The following is an 18819-nucleotide window of genomic DNA, read 5'->3' as shown; positions in this document are numbered from 1 at the left end:
GATATTTTTAGATGTTTTAATAACAAAGAATTTGATATGATGAAGACGTGTTCTTAAACAAGATGTTTTCATAATTATGGATATTACTTTTAAATTCTATAATCAAATATTAAACATAATCATATTATAAGGACATGCTTTGAAAATACTATATTTTTCTCAACGAATGCTTTTGCTGAATAGCTATCCAACTACTGCAAATGAGGAGGGAAATGAAAAAGTAAGTCATATGTGCCGGGTTAGGTGTAAATAGCACACAAGTCTCGGGGCCGTCGGTGATTTATCGCAGTAAGGTTACACGGCACGAGAGGATGGTATATATATCGAATTCCACGTCCTGCGCCATGGGCGCGTGGCTCCCTCTCTCTTTCTCTCTCATCAGTCTCTTTTTGCTTGTCGCTGACGGTCATCTCCTTTCTGAGCTGCCAGTACACCTGGATCGAGTTGCATTCAGATATTCTCTCGTACTCATATCTCTGAGAGAGAGAGAGGTGTGGTTTCTGACGAGTGTACGGGCTCCATTGGCTCGGCAGATCGTTTCTCTGCTGCTTCAGGTTTATGTTGCTTCTCTTGGTCTGCGGAATTGTACACCAGGCGGCTCTGCTGCGAGAAAGGAGTACTGGCCATTCAATGCCGGGCTGAGGATGATCTGCCACTGATCGCTCGACGTTCGCGTGCTTAACACAGGAAGGAAGCTTAGGAAAAGGTACGGCGTGCATGTGTGCTGCTTTGTTTCCCGATTTTCTCCGGCGAAGCCGAGCGGCATCACTGAGGTGGAGCGCGCTTCTTTTTTACTTCTATTTTGTTATTTTCTTGCCTCGGGATATCGGCGACCCGATCTCGATCTTGCGTTCTTTATTAGTAGCTTTTCGCTTCTTCTTCCGCTGTGTTATGATTGTGATCTTCGAGAAAACGCGAATTTCTGCTAAGGTCGAGGCGGTTCTCTAGCTGCTACAGGGTGAAATGCCTCTCTCTCTCTCTCTTTTTCTACCTTTCCTGCGTTCTTGATGGCGTTTCACTAAAAAATGGCGGTTGTTTTGAGTTTTCTTTTTGAGTGACGATAATTGATCGGTATCTTTGGATCAGATTACGCACTAGTCGTGGCGGTTCGCAGCACGATTTTTCAAGTATCGATGCGCTCAAAAATCAAGATGTTCTACCTACTGCTTCTTTGATCAAAAGTTCCTTTGACAGAACTTTCGAAAACCAGTGAAACGACGCACTTTTTCAAGAAATTTATGTTCTCGATTTCTGCTTCTTGCGTGGCTTGAAGTAGCGAACTGGCAGATGTCCTTTCATCTTCTTCGTTAGTTCATCGTGCTTTTCTTGCAGTCGCAATTCGAAGAATTGAAAACTTCTTCTCTGGAATATCAATCGCCCATGTTGCTTGATTGAAGCGGCGCTCTTGGAATTTAAGGTGTTGCGGGATTTTGAAGCAAATTTTTCTCCGTAAGTCTTCGTTCTGAAATTCTTCTCGAACGAACCTTTCTCTGAATACTGGAAATGGTCGACGCTTTGCTTCTCATGGAAACTGGAAGCCTGCTTCTTTGAGAACTTTCAAGCATTTTTTCATTGTTGAGTTAAATTTGTTATCAAACCTGCCTATGTGTTTTGCGTTCTCATCTCTTGTTCTGGAGGAATTATAGATCATTGGTCGGTGTACTCTTTCTCTCTCGCGTCAATCCGTTACGTTTGCAAATAAACTCCATAAGATAAAAGAAAATTTCTTGCACCAAACGAGGTGAAAAAGGTTCAAGGAGGATAATATCTTTCAATTTTTCAATTCGTTTATTTTTTGGAAGGGAAGCGCAATTACCGGCTGCATTTCATTTTAGAGGAGATTGAAGCTTATTCGAGAAGTCTTAGCTGTCCCAAATTAAGCATGATTACAGATCTCCAAATATCCTGATTGCGACCTAATGCTCACAGAAACGGTAGACGGCAAATCGAGCTTCTTTGTCTGATCGACCATGGATAGTCTCTTGTGTGAGGAAGAGCTCCTCGATAGTCCGTACACTCCAGAGTGTCCGTGGGAACCGCAGCATCGCGATCTTCTGACTTCAGGCTTGTATCTATCGCTGGAAGCAGAGGACTGCAAGGACGCCCTTGGTGTTTACCTGGAGAAGGAAGCGGCCTATGCGCCGGAGCATGGCTATGCGGGACGCCTCAGAGCCGGCATGCTGGTGGACTCGAGGATTATGGCCGTTAAATGGATGGCTCAGGTTAGGGTTTCGCTGTGGCCTCTGAACCGAGTTATAGGAATATTCTGAAACATTCCACTTGTTTTTCTCTTTCATTGTAGTGCCATGAGCGGTTCAATCTCTCTTGGGAGACAATATTCTGTGCAATCAATTTACTAGACCGATTCATTTCTGTAAATCCCTCCAGCGTAAGTGCTCTCTCTCTCTCTCTCTCTCTCTCTCTCTGAGTTTTACTTTTCATCTGATTAATGGTTGGGCACGTGGGCATTGTGAATTATGTTGCAGAAATTGAAGGGTTGGTTGATAGAATTGCTATCGGTTGCATGCTTGTCCACTGCGGCAAAATTACAGGAGGTCCACGTTCCTCCATTGTTGGAATTGCAGGTGTTAATTTTCTTTTCCTTGGAGCGCATTCTACTCTTGCGTAGCATGTCAATAACATAGATTCTCGGTTTTACGTGCATACACATTAGAAGTTGATGTTAAGAAACAGGAGGCGCCTAACTATTTGTCTTGCAACTACTTGTGGCTGAAGCTGGACGGGTTCGACCATTTGTTTCAGCCAAGCCTGGTTCAACGGACGGAGCTTCATGTCTCGGCATCGTTATCTTGGCGCTTGAATGCCGTAACGGCATATTCCTTCATGGATCCGCTGATTGGGTGCCTCGAATTGGCTTGCCCGCGAGTACGCTCTAATTTGACGAACCGCGTGACTCAACTCTTGCTGGGCGCCATGTTTGGTACGTGGCTCTCTCTCTTGTGTTGATTTATCAATTATTTCATTTGCTATAGACTAGGAAACCACCCAGCCTCAGACATATTGGTTTATCATGCACTATGCCACTGATCTTTTAAAGCAAGGCCTCTAGGTACAGTTTTCTTATGCACCACGAAAATTTATTAAATGCTTTGACCCTAAAGTAGAATGTGTTCACTTCAGATAGTGAAATCGAAACCGCCTTCAAAATGAAGGCTTTAAGTCAAACTCACTCGGCACAGGCTGGAAAAACAGGTGGATATCACATTTAAACATGGTAGGATTACGACATCCTAACATGATTATAACTTCATAGTTAGTTCATTTGAATAATAACGCAATTCCGTCTTAGTATTGTTACCACATCCTCCCAATTACTACTTTGGCTTTTTGTCACAATAGCAACATTTTTGTTTCAGACATAAATTTCTTGGACTTCTGCCCCTGCACTGTCGCCGTAGCTGGCATAAGGTGTGGTCTGGATGAGCTGCTTCCGCTGCAGTCCAACGGATTGATGTGTAATCTCCACAAACTCATCCCGCATGGACGAATGGTAATGTCTGTGGACTTGGGAGTTGGAATGATTAATGTATTTAGACCATTTGAGATTCTTATATGTTCAATTGCATGTCCTTCCATTTGAGATTCTTATACGCTAGAGTCTCAAGATTGCCGCGTTGAATTTACAAATGACAGGATGAACTTGGGACCTGCTTTGCTCTCATGGAAGAGCACGTCGTGAATCCCACGGCTTACAGACACTCGTACTCTCCTTCGAGCCCCGTCTCAGTCCTAGCAAATGACAGAATCAAGATCGTTGATTGCTTGGTCGACCTCCCTCCCTTCAAAAACTCAGAAATTTTTTTTGGGCTCCCTTCCAATCCAAAGAAGCGAATGCGAGAACCAGAGAATTGCGAGGCCAACTCTCCTGCACGCAAGTGAGTATGGGCTTGTGATCTACTAAGTAATGTTATTCTTTATTTTCTTGTTGATGTCAAATTGTAAGATACAATTACTTCAAGAATATGTGATTTTAATTGTGCTATCGTGGTGTAATTACTATTGTTTTCTCCCAACTAAGGGCCTTTCTTGTCACTGGCATGGAAAGCCCCCTAGTGTTCAGACTTCTGCCAATTCAGGAGATGCACAGGTTTTCACGATCTAGAGGCCAGTTTTCTGTTTATCATGGCTTAAGCATGGCCACATACCGCACGTGATCTCCACCATGTTAATATATCTTTATAGAAGTGATCGCTAGCCTACTTGACTGCTTCTTATTTTTCTTGGATTTAGTTTCAAATGAAACTCTGTTCTGAAACCCTCCTGAAAGCAGGAGTAAGAACTCTTTGATTCTTTTGTATCAAACCCTTGACTGTACGTTTTTCTCCGAATACATGGTTTATGTCAGGAATGACACCCACAAGAACTGAAACATGATTGCTCATATAACTGCCAATTAGCCCACAAGAAGCTGTTCATTAAATTATTGAAAGGTCAGATTATACAAGTGGAAGAACTACTTGGAGATTAAGTTAATACAAGAAAATCGAAAGAGATACAACACTCTTCTGCCTGCTTGCAAGCGAGAGTTTCGTTAATACGTTTATTATTCACCGTATAAACGCTTAATACTATGAACAATGTCTCAACCTCTTGAAAAAAAGCAGAAAGAAAATAAAAGTGTTCTGAAACTTCATCAGCTTTCAGTTGTGCTGCAGTCTCCTTTCTTCTTCAATTTCCACTGCCAGTTTTAACATACTCTGTTAGATTTTGAACACAAATAAGTACAACTTGCTTCTTGTTCCATAAAACCAATTTGGACAGGCGAGCATCAATAAAAGACCCTCACCAGGTTTTGTAGAAACAGGGATGCTTGGCTCTTCTGTACCGAGAAACGATGAAACGACTTCTTTCACCATCTCCACCACGGTTTTCTCCCCTTCCACTGGTGCACCTTTGTTGGGGGTGATGGCATCGGTGATCACCTCAGAGAGAGCCTTATCTCCTTCACCTGGCTCAAGCTTCTGAATCAGGTACTCCTTCACTGATACCCCCTTGTCATACTGAACCTCATGCGTGTCCTGCTCCGGGTCACCCTCATGCTTCAGAGAGTGTGGACCCAAAGCCTGCTTCTCAATTGGCTCCTTTATGGCTTCTTGGTGCTTCAGTTCTGCACCATTCTTGGGGTTCATGACTTGTTCAGGTGATGGCCCATTTAGTTCCAGGTCTGGCTCTCATGGAAAAATCAGATGACATGTTAAAAGCTAGCCTATGAATACGATTCATTGTTGGGAAATGAACTGAGTAGCAACACCTTTCTTATGTATGATTGCCGGTTCGGTGTGTGGCCCCCTTGCTGCCATCTCTGGCTCGTACACTAAAATAAAAATGATTCCTTATGGAGTTAGTTTGAGAGATTCATACACCAATTGATGAATAATTCCGTCCATACGGGGAGAGAGATGCAAATATATTTTAAGAGGAATTCCCAATCGTTGAAAAAAAAGTGAGCGAATCAGTGAAATGAAATAGAAACTGTTTATTGATCAAAAAATAAAGTTATTCAGTCTTCAGAATTGTATATCAATTCACACGTGCATCCAAGAACGAGCTAGAAATTATGCAGATACATAAGTACATTGGTATGTTCCGTCTTCCTTTTCCAGTATTTTACATTTGGAAGACGAAGCAATGAAATTACCAGTTATCCGGCACTGAAAATGTATATGATCCGCGCACATACCTACTCTTAACTTGTGACCATAAAAAGGATCTGTTTCTTTTTCCTTAGACCAAAAATTCTGAAAAAATTAATTGGTAAATTCTGAAAAAGATCTGTTCATCGGTTCTGAATATTGAGGAACGGCAAAACAGTAATGCTGTGCAGAAATGCATCGTCTAAATTGTAAAAAAAGAAAGGCGAATTATTAGAAAACTAAGAAAATTTTCAGAAAGATGAGAGAGAGAGAGTTTGTATCATTACTCGCGGCTGCATTGTCCTCTTCATCATCGTCTTCCTCTTCTACCAAGCCGGCCAATCCGTGGGCAATCCCGTCGTTCTTGTGCGGCCGGTTGGTGCCATGCTTCTTCCTCACAAGGGTGTTCTTCCATTTCTTTGCCTTGTCCTTCACCTTGGCCATCACAGATTTCTTGCCACCGTCATTGCCATCTTCATGACCATGATGGTGGCCCTTCCTTGGAGACACTCCGGGCGGCGTTGAGTAATGGCCGCGCGGTGAGTCCTCACCTGAAATCAAACGCCAGACAAGTAATCAATCGGCATAATTTATGCCACAATCGAAACATGTCTCATTTTTTCCGCCGAAAAAACCATCTCGCCGGCCAAGTTCGCTGATATAAAAATTCCCACCTCCCCCTTTGTTCCATTTTATCAATTATATGCACAATTTAACTAAAAACAGCCAAAATTGCTGCCAAACTGTGAATCGTTGCATATAAATGAGATTCTGCACTGTCTTCAAGGAGGTGGTTTTCCGGGATTATCCAGGAAAAACTGGGATGTGACTTACGGGGAAGTGAGGACTGTCCGATGGGAACGTACTTGGCGTCGGTGAAGTGAGCCATGGTGCATGGCGCTTGGTTCGGTCCGACGGGGGAATTTATGGGTTCGAGAAAACATGGACCAGATTTGAACGCCACCGACTTTCTTTCCCAGCGAATAACGGTCGGCGTAACCGTTACCCGCTTGACCAACCACGTCTCGCCCGAGATCAGCGAGATCGATTGCTGGGAGCCCTCCACGTGGCAGACGAAAATTGGGCACGTTGAGTATGACGTCATCCGAATGGATCGGGTCCAATGATTCCTTGTTCTGAAAATCCAAATTGAGCTACATATAAATTCGGTGGTGGATCCTAAGATGAACTGAGTCGGGTTTATCGGGTTATTGGATTTATTGTGGGGTTCAGATAAGTCTGATCTGTTTACCGCCTTCTCCTGCGGTGATCTGATTACTGTCTAATATATATATATATATATATATATATATATAGTTTCAGATATAAAAAATGCCAAATTAAAAAATTCATCAACTCATAAAAGTAACTATTAGTTGGTTTTTCGAAAAATACCTAGGCGATTAAATGATTTGAAAGCCTAAAAAGCTTTTAATAAAGCCAAATTTCAAGTTTACTAGTTTGCGTTATTCACTTTCACTCTATATAATAACATTTGATTAGTTGTCTTTTACGCCTTCTTAGTGCTCGAATGTTATCCGAGGGAACCATTAGAACGATGTTATGAATATTCTATATGGTAACTTTAACAAATTAAGAGCACCTGTATTTTTTCAACAATATGAGAAAAAATCAAGTACACTTTTGATTATCATCAAATTTTTTAGGGCGTTTCGAATTACTTCTCTAAATTAAAAACAAAATTGGCTTGCAAATGAAGTGGTGACCAAGTAAATCACCAATGGAACCATATCATGCTAAGTGTCTTTAACAAAAAATTCCTATATTGTCTTGGTATAGCTTCACAAACGGTCCATAATTTTTTTTTTAATTATTTACAATTTTATGATAAAAATCAATTGAATGTTGAAGATCTTATTATTGGGTTTTTTTTTCTTTTTTAAAAAATGAATCAGCTTTTTTTTTAATTTTTTAGAAATGATTATGTACTTATAAAAATTGAAAATAAAGAATCTCGCCTAATAAAACTGCATTTTAGATATCATATTGTGAACATCATAAACGAATTTTCAAGCTCTCAAAACTAGCACTTCGCGGAGTCGTTGATTTTTCAAAATACCGAGAAACTCATATTTGCGTTAGAATTATATGACACAAATCGAATCTTGTTTTTGCAAATTCCGATGATAAAAAGAGTAATTATTTATGAAAGCATAAATAAACTTATTATGCCCAATTTTTTTGACAAACGAGATTAAATTATCGAACCCTTCAAATTCCGATACTGCAACTGATCCGATATCGAGTCGTGTTGTTGTCAACGAACTAGACAACGAACGGAGCCTCCATGAATGTGTGCTACGTACTTTGACCACGCCCACCTGCACCCAGAACAAAAGGGCCGGACCACCCATAAAAATGGGGGTAGTGCCGGACCCTCAAACCCTCCTTATCCCCCTCCTTTCTATCTTTCGCTCTCCTCTTGGCAATGGCGTTCGCCGGGCGGCCTTCTCCGTCTTTCCCCAGCGTTACGCCGGCGGCGCCACCTCGAAGAAGACAGAATCCCACCAATGCCACCTTCGTCGCCTCGTCCCTGCGCGACGTCTCCAGCAAGGGCACCTCCTTCGACCTATCACAATGGGCCAAAAAGAACTCCTCCACCGTCCGCAAAACCCTAGGCGGGAGTCTCCTCTCTGTATTTGTCTTCCACCTAGCCTCCTCCTCGGGTGGTGGGGGTGGAGGGAACTCAGCTGGTGGTGGCGGTGGAGGAGGAGGAGGAGGTGGTGGCGGCGGCGGAGAAGGTGGGTGGTGGCGTAGGATATTTTCTGTGCAGGCAAATGCAAAGGAGGAGGAATCGTCTGAATGGGACTCTCACGGACTTCCGGCGAACATTGTGGTGCAACTGAACAAGCTCAGCGGGTTTAAGCGCTACAAGATCTCTGACATCATTTTCTTCGACCGGCGCCGAGGCCGGACTATTCCCTCCGAAGATTCATTTTTTGAGATGGTCTCGCTTCAGCCGGGGAAGGTGTACACGAAGGCCGTGCTTCAGAAGGAGCTTGAATCCCTTGCTACCTGTGGCATGTTTGAGAAGGTTGACATTGACGGCGTGACGAAGCCCGACGGGACTCTCGGGCTGAAGATCTCCTTCTCTGAGAGCACATGGCAGTCGGCCGATAGTTTCCGCTGCATCAATGTCGGGCTGATGCCGCAGTCGAAGCCGCTCGAGATGGACCCCGACATGACGGACAAGGAGAAGATGGAGTACATTCGGCGTCAGGAAGCGGATTACCGGCGGAGGATCGACCGATCGCGGCCGTGTCTGCTGCCCATTCCTGTGCAAAGGGAAATTATCCTGCTGCTGAAGCAGCATGGGAAGGTCAGCGCGCGGCTGCTGCAGAGGATACGGGATCGAGTGCAGAAATGGTACCACGATGAGGGCTATGCTTGCGCTCAGGTTGTGAATTTTGGCAACCTGAACACGAGGGAAGTCGTGTGTGAAGTAGTGGAGGGTGATGTTACTCAGCTAGTCGTTCAATTCCAGGATAAACTTGGAAATGTCTGCGAGGGCAACACGCAGCTTCCAGTTGTTCGCAGGGAGTTGCCACCACAGGTAATTTATTCAGTCCTCTATCACTCTGTGTGATTTTGATGATTCCGTGTTTGTGCTTTAACAGTTCTATCCACCTATCTATCAATCTATATCATCATGGTAGCAAATGACTTTCTTCTAAGATATCAATGTAGCTTGAAATTTTAGACAAACACCAGGTTGCTAATATAGAAACTTTTGCGCTGTTGATTGTACAATGTAGGTAGCTAATATCTTTCTGATTTCAGGGTATCAGACCGTTCATTTTCCATGTTTGGCAAATAAGATTATTTCTCTACATCAGATTGTTAACATAAACACGAGCTTGCTCTTTTCTCTTTCTTTGGGAACCTGCATGGAACTCGCTTGCCCAGAATTTCATTTGTCATAATGTTTTGCTACTTGCGTGGTGTCAGTTTGTTGGTTTCGAGTCATGTAAGTTTCAGCTTATTTCACTGCAATCTCTTAAATTTTAACCTTTTGGTGGCTTGAGTAGGTTATGGAGTAAATATATGGGTAGCTTCCTCAGAAATTTCTGAAACTCTTGATTCCGTATTTTCCTTTTAGAAAATTCAGTTTGATAAGTTGCGCTTTTGCTGCTTGTGTGTAAAAAAAACTGCACGAGCGTAGTTGACGGTAGCTACATTTTTCTTTTCATGGTTGTCTGTTTTTATTCTCCATTACCTGGGGAAGTTAGGATAAGCTGTTCTGGAAGGATATTTCATGTCTAGATGTTATGTTATCTTTTATTTTCCATTATGTTTTACTTATAAATTATTGTTGCCAGCGTTTCCTTCAATTTCTCATGGCATTGTGATTTATGCAGCTTCGACCAGGACATGTTTTTAACATAGAAGCAGGGAAACAAGCGCTTCGAAATATTAATTCTCTTGCCTTATTCTCTAATATTGAAGTAAATCCCCGACCTGATGAAAAAAGTGAAGGCGGGATAATTGTGGAGATCAAACTTAAAGAGCTTGAACAAAAGACAGCTGAAGTCAGCACAGAATGGAGTATTGTACCTGGACGTCAAGGGCGGCCAACCTTGGTATGTGGTTATTGGTTTCACGTTGCTTATGCTTTCCAATGTTGTTATTTCCTCTTAATCTAGTCTTTTTTTAGTGCATAAGTGACTTCTTATACATCCTTTTTCAGGCATCTATACAACCTGGTGGAACCGTTTCTTTTGAACATCGGAATATAAAAGGGCTGAACAGATCCATTCTTGGTTCTGTTACTTCCAGCAACCTTCTTAATCCTCAGGTACAATCCTTGTTGACTTAAAACTTGAAACCTGGAGCACTGAGCTTGAAAGATTGCAACAAGAGTTCTCGTGAATTATCAATTTTTTTCAATGACTGTTTAACTTGTTTGAATATGTATTCTCATATAGATGCATGTATGAAGGACCTTGATGATGTCAAGTATAAAAACCTCCTGAAGGTTTTCCCATGTTGTTCTTTCTTTCACTCACTTGCACGTGCAGAGAGTGCATCCTGGAACTGTATGGGCAAGCCATTCTTGTTTCTAATAGTGCGCTAGACATTCCTGTTTCAAGGAGAGAGACTGGAAGCTAATTACTCCATTTCTGGGTTGTTTTGATGCAATCCTGTAGGCACTGTTGCGCAGGTTGCTCATCTAATCCCATTTAAAAGATAAAGCTAGAAGTTCCAGGTGCTAGACTATTTTGCTGATGCAATTGTCAAGGTTGTTGCTTCTCTATATTGTGAGAACATAGTGAATGATGATGGAAATTGCAATGTTAGGAGAAAGTAACAGTTTTGAACTGTGCATTTGAAAAGTCTCATTTGTGCTTGTCTATTTAAAATCTACATGGTGAGACATGAGTAATGAGTTTCATGAGATATGATAAATGAATCAAATATCAATACATAATTCCAATGCTTCTTAGGTGTTCACTAGACAGAAAAGTTTTATTTTGCCCAGCTTATTTTTAGATACAACTTGCTTTTTGGGCATCTTTTCATGGTTCCATTTCCAGCATATTGCTTCTGTACTGTGCTTAACACTTACTCTAATTTTGGATAGGATGATCTTGCCTTCAAGCTTGAATATGTGCACCCTTATCTAGATGGCGTTTATAATCCACGTAATCGTACGTTCCGTGCAAGTTGCTTCAACAGTCGAAAGTTGAGTCCAGTCTTTACAGGTGGCCCTGGGATGGAAGATGTGCCTGCTATATGGGTGGACAGGGTTGGCGTTAAAGCAAATATTACAGAGGTTGGTTTGGCAGTTCAATGGGCTTCATTTGCTCCATATCATACGTTAATACCATATATGGTTTTTGTTTTTCCTTTCATCAGAATTTTACCAGACAAAGTAAGTTCACATATGGAGTCGTCATGGAAGAGATTACTACTCGTGATGAAACAAGTAGTATCTGTACCCATGGTGCCAGGGCCTTGCCAAGTGGAGGATTGAGCATGGATGGCCCTCCTACAACATTGAGTGGCACGGGAATTGATCGCATGGCTTTTCTTCAAGCAAATATTACGCGTGACAATACAAAGTTCATAAATGGCACTATTGTTGGGGATAGGAACGTGTTTCAGGTAAGCTGATATTTTATAGTGTTGTCTGAAACATAGTTATTTCTATTTCAGCCATAGTGACAATAGAACTATTTTCTAATATCTTAAACATAACATGCAGTCAAAGCTAGAACAGGATACACCGATACAAACTTCTTGTTATTTATGGAAGAAATGGCCTTCACTAGAAATGTTCTTCTCTTGGCCAATCCTTTTGTTGGTTCATGCAGGAAAATAACCATTTCTTAGGATTTGTTGAGAACAATTAAAATAGTGAGTTGTGCAAGTAGTTTATCAAAATAGTGGCTTTTCAAGTAACAAAATCTCTTTCTTCTAAATAAACTATTACACATAGCAGTCTTGTCAGACACCACTATTGAGCATAGCTCCTATCATCTTTAGGTTCTGTCTCCTGAGCGAACTTTTTCTTCAGCCGTCATCCACCCTTCTGCTTTATAGTGTGATGATTTCCCCCCTTTTCCCTCTAACGTGCATGCCTTACATTCATGCCTTTGTTGCCTAAACTATTCAAAAGTGTTCAGTTCATTCATAGGATACTGAGAAGCAGAGGAGATTATAGGATGTCAATCCCTCTCTCCTGTTACCATACATTCTTGAAAGGTGATCCATCTTTCAATTTTTCAATTAGTTTGCTGATTGGTCTTTTATTCCCACCTATTATGCTTGTAAAGTTACATTGATTTGGACATGGAAAAACGCATTTTTGACCTGCTTTTTATTTTTTTCCTCTATGTTGGTTGGCCTCCTTGTCACCGTGTCTGTATCTACTTCTGGGAGCAGCATGTGTGCTAGATGGTTGTGTTCAGATATTTATTAAATACTCTAGATGCCCGTTAATCCCCAAGCTCACTTTAAATGTTTGTTCATGTATTTGGGGCAGTAAACAAAGATTGGATTGCCCTTCACGGATTGTCCTTCATTGACCCATTTTTTTTTTCCTTGTTGCAGCTGGACCAAGGTCTAGGCATCGGGAGCAAGCTTCCATTCTTCAACCGTCACCAGCTGACCATAACCCGCTTCATTCAGTTGAAGCAAGTGGAAGAAGGCGCCGGAAAGCCACCACCACCAGTGATGGTGCTTCATGGACATTATGGTGGATGTGTAGGTGACCTCCCTAGTTACGATGCTTTCACTCTCGGTGGTCCCTATTCTGTAAGAGGCTATAACATGGGTGAGTTAGGCGCTTGCAGAAATATCCTCGAGGTAAGATCAGATAACTATTATCTCATTTCCATTTGATTGCTTTGCAGAGTAACCAATTTAAATTTATTTTGTATTCAGCTGGCGGCGGAATTGCGTGTCCCAATAAGGAAGACACATGTTTATGTTTTTGCTGAACATGGAAACGATCTAGGGAGTTCCAAGGATGTCAAAGGGAACCCAACCGAGTTCTTCCGGAGAGTAGGGAATGGTTCCTCTTACGGTGTTGGTGTCAAGCTGGGACTTGTGAGAGCTGAATATGCTGTCGACCACAATTCTGGCACAGGGGCTGTGTTCTTTCGATTTGGGGAGAGATTTTGAGGCAGGGACAGCGATGAGGCTTGTGCATTTGACTTGCCCCTGGGGTCGAAAATTTTGTTTAGATTATTTGTTTGTTGTTATGGCTCGACAAATTAAAGTTATTTGCAGACAAATAATTGGCTCTGTCTTCGACATTACCATGTTATTCATTTCAACTACGATAAACGGACCTTGTTGGATGCCATCACCTTTATTAAGTTATATGATCACAAAAAATAGAATTTGTACTTTTGATTGCTTCCGAGAAACATGATGGTGTGACGAAGAAAATTTAGAGAGCCTTTCCAGGTGAGCTTCCTTTCAACCGACTCTCAAATGGTTTGCCTCTTATAGACCCAACTCCTTTTTCAGTTGAGCAAGTGCAGCCTCAATCTCATCAATGTTTTCTTCGATGCTACTCGTGTTTTTGCTTTTGCTTGTCTTCTCCTCTTTCCTGTCTGACCAGGCTTCCTTGGCAGTGTCATTCTGCATGTCAGCATTTGATTCTTCGATGTTAAGCTCCTTCTCTAAGAACTCAACGAATTCTTCACCGATGTCCTGTTGGTAACAAAAGTTTCACAAGGCTTAGTAAGAACTCAGCAATATGGCCTCCTATATCGTCATGTGGACTGAAGGAGGCGTCACAATGGATGCATATGTGTGTGTGTGCGAAACCTACCGCCAATTCTTCCCACAAGCTTTTGGGCTTGCCTTGTGAATTGATGTTTGCTTCCCAGTTGCGGAACTCTGTTTGCAAGTCCCTAAAGAAGTCCTCTGTTGCATAAACAGTCAGAAAGGTATCACTAAGTATGGTTTTCACAAGAGATGCTGATTGCTATCAATAAGAAAAGCATATATATTTTCAGTCTATCCGGCAAGGAGCAGGCAATCTCTCTACCTATCATTATTTGGACATCTCTCAAAAAGTTACCTGCAGAATAAAGAGTTAATATAAGAATCATGTTTATCAACCGCGTGTCAACAGCTTTTGATTTTGCAGGCATATGGTTGACGTTTTAAAAGCTCGCATGGTTCATGTGACCATAAGAATGAATGTTGTCAAAGAAATTAAACTAGTCAGTGTTAAAAAGGCTAGAAATTAAACTAGTCAGTGTTAAAAAGGCTCTGGAACTCCGAAAGCGCCCCACAAAAAAAATTCTTACCAAATCCATAGAAGTCTTCTTCCTCACGTTTATTCCCATTGTAGTTCCTTGTTGAATATCCCGTCTGGCGATCCTGGTAGTCATACTTTTTCTGGGACTTGGAATTCAGTATGGTGTTGTACGCATGCTTGATTCGCATAAACTTTTCCTTAGCATTTGCCTGTATGATGAAGAGACAATTGGTGAACATATAATAAAACAAAGTGGTGGAAAGGGTCTGTAGTTGTATTCTAAATGCTAATGTGTCAAAGAGTCCTGTTCGTTGACAAGCAACATGCTGCAATGAACTAAAACTTGGTGTTCAATTGTGATGAAAGTCCAAAAGCCATCAATACTCCCATGTCGATGACCAGAAGCGGAAACTGTGTCCAAAGCTCTTTGCTTGTGAAAGAGCTAACAAGGCCCAGCTATCACATCTAACGCTGATTTAACATTTTTCAGAATATCACAACTACAACGTTGAATTTGACTTCGAGTGCCAAAAACTCAACAGAAGTTAGTTGCCATCTGTTATCAGAAAGCAAACAACTTGTTAAGGAGATGATAATTTGCAATGGCTGCCACTATACTGTGGGACTGATACAAAGAGCATTTCTCTGTTAAAGATCATGATGCAAAAAAAGCAGAATCAATTTCTTTCTTCGTGCATAAATAAAAAGGGAAACGATTGCATACATCAGTATACCTTGTGAGAGGTCATTTTCTTCTCTAGCCTCAATGCATACCTTCATTCTTTTACTAATATGTTTTCTCAAAGAAGCATGAAGAACAATTCTTCTCCACATTAGCAGGCGTTGCAGATATACTTCGATGAATTAAAACATAATTTCCCTTTGCTACAAGAAAATCAAGTAAAGTGGTCGAAAATAAAACTGTTCAGTAATGTCAAGAGACCTATAGCTCATTTACTTTTCCTTTCTAGTCAACCACCTAGGATTCGCTCGATAGTCCGTGTAGACCCTTGACCTTACTGATAATGAGAGTCTGGTATGGTTTGGAATGTAGCATAACCCGCAGCTTTTCCAAATCTTAGCTTTTAGGTTTGTGAAGCATATGCCCACCATCACTCGTGCAATATCAGGACTCTATTTCCAACTCAGCCTAGCAGTGCTGTCGAAGCTGCCTTTGGATCCGGATCTTCTAACAGTCTTGTGTGTAGAAAAACTCTTCTTCTGTTGATTATTCTCTACCAATCAAATTGATCAAGGCATATTCCCAAGGACGACGACAGCTAACATTTCTCGTTCATGTACACCAAGTCGGCAATTCTCATTAGTATAGCTCAAGACATCAATTGGTAACCTTCCGGAATTAGTGTTCCTAGGAATGATTTCAAAGAACCATTAGATGTAAAGCACGGTAACGAAAGAATCCTAACTAGCAATCTCTTTAACCCTTGCACCATTATGTTCGGTAAAGTAGGCAAGTTGTCTCGACATTACAGTGAGGAAGAGGAGAATAAGTGAAGCTTCCAGATGCATCGGATAATTTAAACCATTCTTTTCCTAGTGCTACAAAACCTAACATTTCAACTGCTTTCACCAAAATGAGGAACACTCAAAAACCATATCCCATCTTCAAGTAACTCTAACTATCGAATCCAGAAAATTCATTCTATATAGAAAACCCCAGCTACTCTAAAACCCGAAAAAGTTATTCCACCAAGTATAATTTCCACTGCAACCACAAATCATTCCCCCTCAGTGAAAACCTACCTCAGTAAAAGCAAATCAGGTTATGCATTTCAAGAACAAAAGAAAGCAAAATCGTGGTGAAAAGATTGATGGGTACCTCTTTGTTGACATCAGGGTGGTATTTGAGAGCCAATTTTCTATATGCACGCTTGATTTCTTGAGGACTTGCCGACGGCGAAACGCCCAAGACATCGTATGGGGACTCCCTAGAAGCTGCCCTCACAACTACTGATCTCCTTCTCTTCCATGAGCACCTAGAGCTCGTCGGTGACCGTGGATGCAACCCGAAACCAGTGCTAAAAAGGAACCCACAATTGGGTTTTCGAGGAGGGACGGGAATAAATGGCGGTAGGGGCAGAAGAGAGGGAAGAGACGATGAGATGGATTTTACAGAATACAGCATTCCGTTGCATGTCCGAGTCTCTCTTCTTCCCCCTTTAGTGTATCATCCTGATCGTGTGGAGGTCCTCATCTTTCTTTTTCCTACGGAGGGATGGTCGATTGTTTGAACAACTCCACCTGGGAGGCTAGCGTCCGAATACTACAAGAAAATGGTTGTCGACTTGCCACATAACTTTTCAAATTACTTGTAAACGAGATCCACTATCTCCGCCGTTCCTTTTTTTTTTTTTTTTTGAATGATTGGATTATAAGCAAATTGACATTCTATACCATGTATGAATCAGATTATTAATCCAACGCGAGTGTTCTTGCGAGATCCAATGACTTGAAGTTGGATTGATATCAAATCTAAGGTTACATCTGAGGCACTGATATCCCATTTTATCTTCCCTCAAGATGTAAACATGTGAATGTATCATGGGTGTTTCTTCGGTTTATCTTAGATATTCCTGCATATTCTTGCATAATGCGTCCGGTAAATTTAACTCGTCTTATGTAAGCTGTAATTCATTTTGCAGATAAATACTTGCTCTAGCTTGAAGCTTAGATTTGTGTTTTTCTGGAACCCAATTCTACTGCATCATCTGCAGTAATGCCTATCTCCAAAGTCCAAACTAATACAATCTGTTTACATCCTTTGTTGTATTGTTAGAAAATTTTCTAGAGCCAGAAGCAGGATCACTCCTCAATCCTCCACCAACTTGAATGGTTCACACCAACGCCCAGTGAAAATCTCAGCCACCCGACCCCTCAAGATCATTGCCAGAATCACTGCATCAGCACGAATATGACTTTAGACAAAGTCCACTGAAATTTAGACCTATCAAATAATGGTTTAATTGTCTCGAGGGAGGGATAACTTACTTGGTTGGGTTAGGATCTGGTTTAAGACAGGTTTTTAATTTGATTCTTATGAACATTATGTCCTTACATCTTAGGTGACAAGACACGGTAACTAAGTTGAAGAGTATGTTATTGTCATCATTGATCATGAAGCAAAAGTAAGAGGAATAAGGGCCTTGTGACTTTGTTTTTTGTTTTCGAGTAGTGGGTTGTTTTTGGGTGGCGGGTCTTAAAATTAATAGTCCTCAAGGTCTATCTCGAGTCATAAGTGTGAAAGGAAGGTGGATTGTTCTCAACAACTAAGAAGTTTTGATGGTGACTCTTTCTAGAGAAGGGTATGCTCGGTGGGGGTTTCTATGGGTCCTGACCTCACTTCATTTTTTCTTTAATTTATATATAAATTTTTTAAAAAAATTTACTTATATGTTTTTGCATGAATTTAATTCAGCCTTTCAGTTTTGGCACTGCTGGAAGACCGGGAAAGCCAGGCACACAGGCTACCCCTAATGAAACAGCAAAAGAAGATTGGAAGCCCAAAGTCCTCCATTATTGGGAACGATATGATTCTGGTAAGAGTCAACACAGAAGAGGAGTTGCAGGACGTCTTTCTCTCTGGTTCGTATCAGGGTGGAAGACAATACCGAGGGAGAGATGAAGATGTTCTATGGGTCAAAGGTGGTTTATTACAAACGATGTATGTCTCTAACCCACAAGGGTTCAGTCGAATGGAGGAAATGAAGATGGTCCACCTGCTAACCCTCGGAGCAGAGTGGCAGTGGTGGGAAGACCATTCACTCGCTCGAACAAGTTTCACATGAAAAGAGATAACCCTCGGAGCAGAGTGGCAGTGGTGGGAAGACCATTCACTCGCTCCAACAAGTTTTACATGAAAAGAGATAGTGTGGGGTGTTACAATTCACCCCTTAAGGCACACGGACGTCCGGCTTTAATACCACTATAACGATCCGACCCACTCTTAGGTTCGGACCCCTAGTTCGATGGATCCAACCCGCTTCCTAACCGTTTTGGCTTTAGCCAAAAAGTAGGAAGGACAATCCTCTCATTAAAGCCTCCTTTTATAAGAAGAGTGGTGTTACATGAAGCAGCATTGAATCTCTCAAGAGACAAGCCAGCATGCAACAAGGGGGAACTCCTGCAATGAGAGGGCAAAGTTGTCGCGAAGGTGATGCAGGGAAGGAGCATCCTCCAGGCCTGTCGAATGGAGAATCAGTATGGGCCGGAAACCCGGTACCCCACTATTATCCCCTTGTTTTTTCACCCGACGCTGCGATTTGGACGATATCCATGATTGATATGTAGGAAACTATACCTGCTGCCTTGCCTTAACCTATAAAAGTACTTGAAAAATGAAGACTACTGAAAATGGAGGAGAATAGTGAACGATTGAAACCGACGATTAATTGACTCACTTGACTC

The 18819-nt window shown here is 41.6% G+C and overlaps 4 protein-coding genes across 6 annotated transcripts; 2 read left to right on the top strand and 2 right to left on the bottom strand.

The window, feature by feature from the left end:
* Positions 1 to 362: 362 nt before the first annotated feature.
* Positions 363 to 4003, top strand: LOC116254365 (putative cyclin-D7-1). The gene is made up of 7 exons (XM_031629742.2): positions 363 to 706; positions 1930 to 2222; positions 2303 to 2389; positions 2487 to 2585; positions 2737 to 2941; positions 3378 to 3511; positions 3655 to 4003. Exons 2-7 carry the CDS (start codon positions 1971 to 1973, stop codon positions 3898 to 3900), a joined length of 1023 nt encoding a protein of 340 aa, XP_031485602.1. The 5' UTR covers positions 363 to 706; positions 1930 to 1970; the 3' UTR covers positions 3901 to 4003.
* A 412-nt stretch (positions 4004 to 4415) lies between these two features.
* On the bottom strand, positions 4416 to 6574 carry LOC116254930 (low-temperature-induced 65 kDa protein-like). Of its 2 annotated transcripts, none has more exons than XM_031630584.1 (5): positions 6489 to 6574; positions 5942 to 6205; positions 5273 to 5335; positions 4808 to 5185; positions 4416 to 4718 (listed from the first exon to the last, which is right to left on the bottom strand). In XM_031630584.1, the coding sequence occupies exons 1-5, from the start codon at positions 6541 to 6543 to the stop codon at positions 4690 to 4692; spliced, it is 789 nt and encodes a 262-aa protein (XP_031486444.1). In that variant the 5' UTR covers positions 6544 to 6574; the 3' UTR covers positions 4416 to 4689. The 2 variants fall into 2 exon arrangements, with proteins under 2 accessions (XP_031486444.1, XP_031486443.1); XM_031630583.1 differs by having other exon boundaries at positions 4416 to 4699.
* Positions 6575 to 8049: 1475 nt separating this feature from the next.
* LOC116254229 (protein TOC75-3, chloroplastic) lies at positions 8050 to 13532 on the top strand. The gene is made up of 7 exons (XM_031629458.2): positions 8050 to 9228; positions 10034 to 10255; positions 10363 to 10470; positions 11257 to 11448; positions 11532 to 11780; positions 12729 to 12983; positions 13062 to 13532. Exons 1-7 carry the CDS (start codon positions 8104 to 8106, stop codon positions 13299 to 13301), a joined length of 2391 nt encoding a protein of 796 aa, XP_031485318.1. The 5' UTR covers positions 8050 to 8103; the 3' UTR covers positions 13302 to 13532.
* LOC116254230 (uncharacterized) lies at positions 13516 to 16659 on the bottom strand. 2 transcript variants are annotated; one of them, XM_031629459.2, is made up of 5 exons: positions 16235 to 16659; positions 14444 to 14603; positions 14179 to 14211; positions 13960 to 14054; positions 13516 to 13838 (listed from the first exon to the last, which is right to left on the bottom strand). In XM_031629459.2, the coding sequence occupies exons 1-5, from the start codon at positions 16538 to 16540 to the stop codon at positions 13629 to 13631; spliced, it is 804 nt and encodes a 267-aa protein (XP_031485319.1). In that variant the 5' UTR covers positions 16541 to 16659; the 3' UTR covers positions 13516 to 13628. The 2 variants fall into 2 exon arrangements, with proteins under 2 accessions (XP_031485319.1, XP_031485320.1); XM_031629460.2 differs by lacking the exon at positions 14179 to 14211 and having other exon boundaries at positions 16235 to 16658.
* Between the last annotated feature and the right edge of the window lie 2160 nt (positions 16660 to 18819).

Source organism: Nymphaea colorata, chromosome 5, assembly GCF_008831285.2.
Source record: "Nymphaea colorata isolate Beijing-Zhang1983 chromosome 5, ASM883128v2, whole genome shotgun sequence".
NCBI classification, from domain to species: domain Eukaryota; kingdom Viridiplantae; phylum Streptophyta; class Magnoliopsida; order Nymphaeales; family Nymphaeaceae; genus Nymphaea; species Nymphaea colorata.
The sequence above is the reverse complement of the archived record's forward strand: the minus strand, read 5'-3'. Positions and strand labels throughout refer to the sequence as shown.

Excerpts from the sequence above, each read along its gene's own strand:
- LOC116254230 (XM_031629459.2), bottom strand. The coding sequence starts at position 16,540 with ATGCTGTATTCTGTAAAATCCATCTCATCGTCTCTTCCCTCTCTTCTG. Across the intron at positions 14,212-14,443 it reads AGAAGACTTCTATGGATTTG|GTAACTTTTTGAGAGATGTC; the intron begins GTAAGAATTTTT and ends TTTATTCTGCAG. Across the intron at positions 14,055-14,178 it reads AGATGTCCAAATAATGATAG|AGGACTTCTTTAGGGACTTG; the intron begins GTAGAGAGATTG and ends TTTATGCAACAG.
- LOC116254930 (XM_031630583.1), bottom strand. The coding sequence starts at position 6,543 with ATGGCTCACTTCACCGACGCCAAGTACGTTCCCATCGGACAGTCCTCA. Across the intron at positions 5,336-5,941 it reads AGAGGACAATGCAGCCGCGA|TGTACGAGCCAGAGATGGCA; the intron begins GTAATGATACAA and ends TTTTTATTTTAG. Across the intron at positions 5,186-5,272 it reads GGCAATCATACATAAGAAAG|ACCTGGAACTAAATGGGCCA; the intron begins GTGTTGCTACTC and ends CATGAGAGCCAG.
- LOC116254229 (XM_031629458.2), top strand. The coding sequence starts at position 8,104 with ATGGCGTTCGCCGGGCGGCCTTCTCCGTCTTTCCCCAGCGTTACGCCG. Across the intron at positions 10,256-10,362 it reads GTCAAGGGCGGCCAACCTTG|GCATCTATACAACCTGGTGG; the intron begins GTATGTGGTTAT and ends ATCCTTTTTCAG. Across the intron at positions 11,781-12,728 it reads GGGATAGGAACGTGTTTCAG|CTGGACCAAGGTCTAGGCAT; the intron begins GTAAGCTGATAT and ends TCCTTGTTGCAG.
- LOC116254365 (XM_031629742.2), top strand. The coding sequence starts at position 1,971 with ATGGATAGTCTCTTGTGTGAGGAAGAGCTCCTCGATAGTCCGTACACT. Across the intron at positions 2,586-2,736 it reads CTCCATTGTTGGAATTGCAG|CTGGACGGGTTCGACCATTT; the intron begins GTGTTAATTTTC and ends TTGTGGCTGAAG. Across the intron at positions 2,942-3,377 it reads CTTGCTGGGCGCCATGTTTG|ACATAAATTTCTTGGACTTC; the intron begins GTACGTGGCTCT and ends TTTTTGTTTCAG.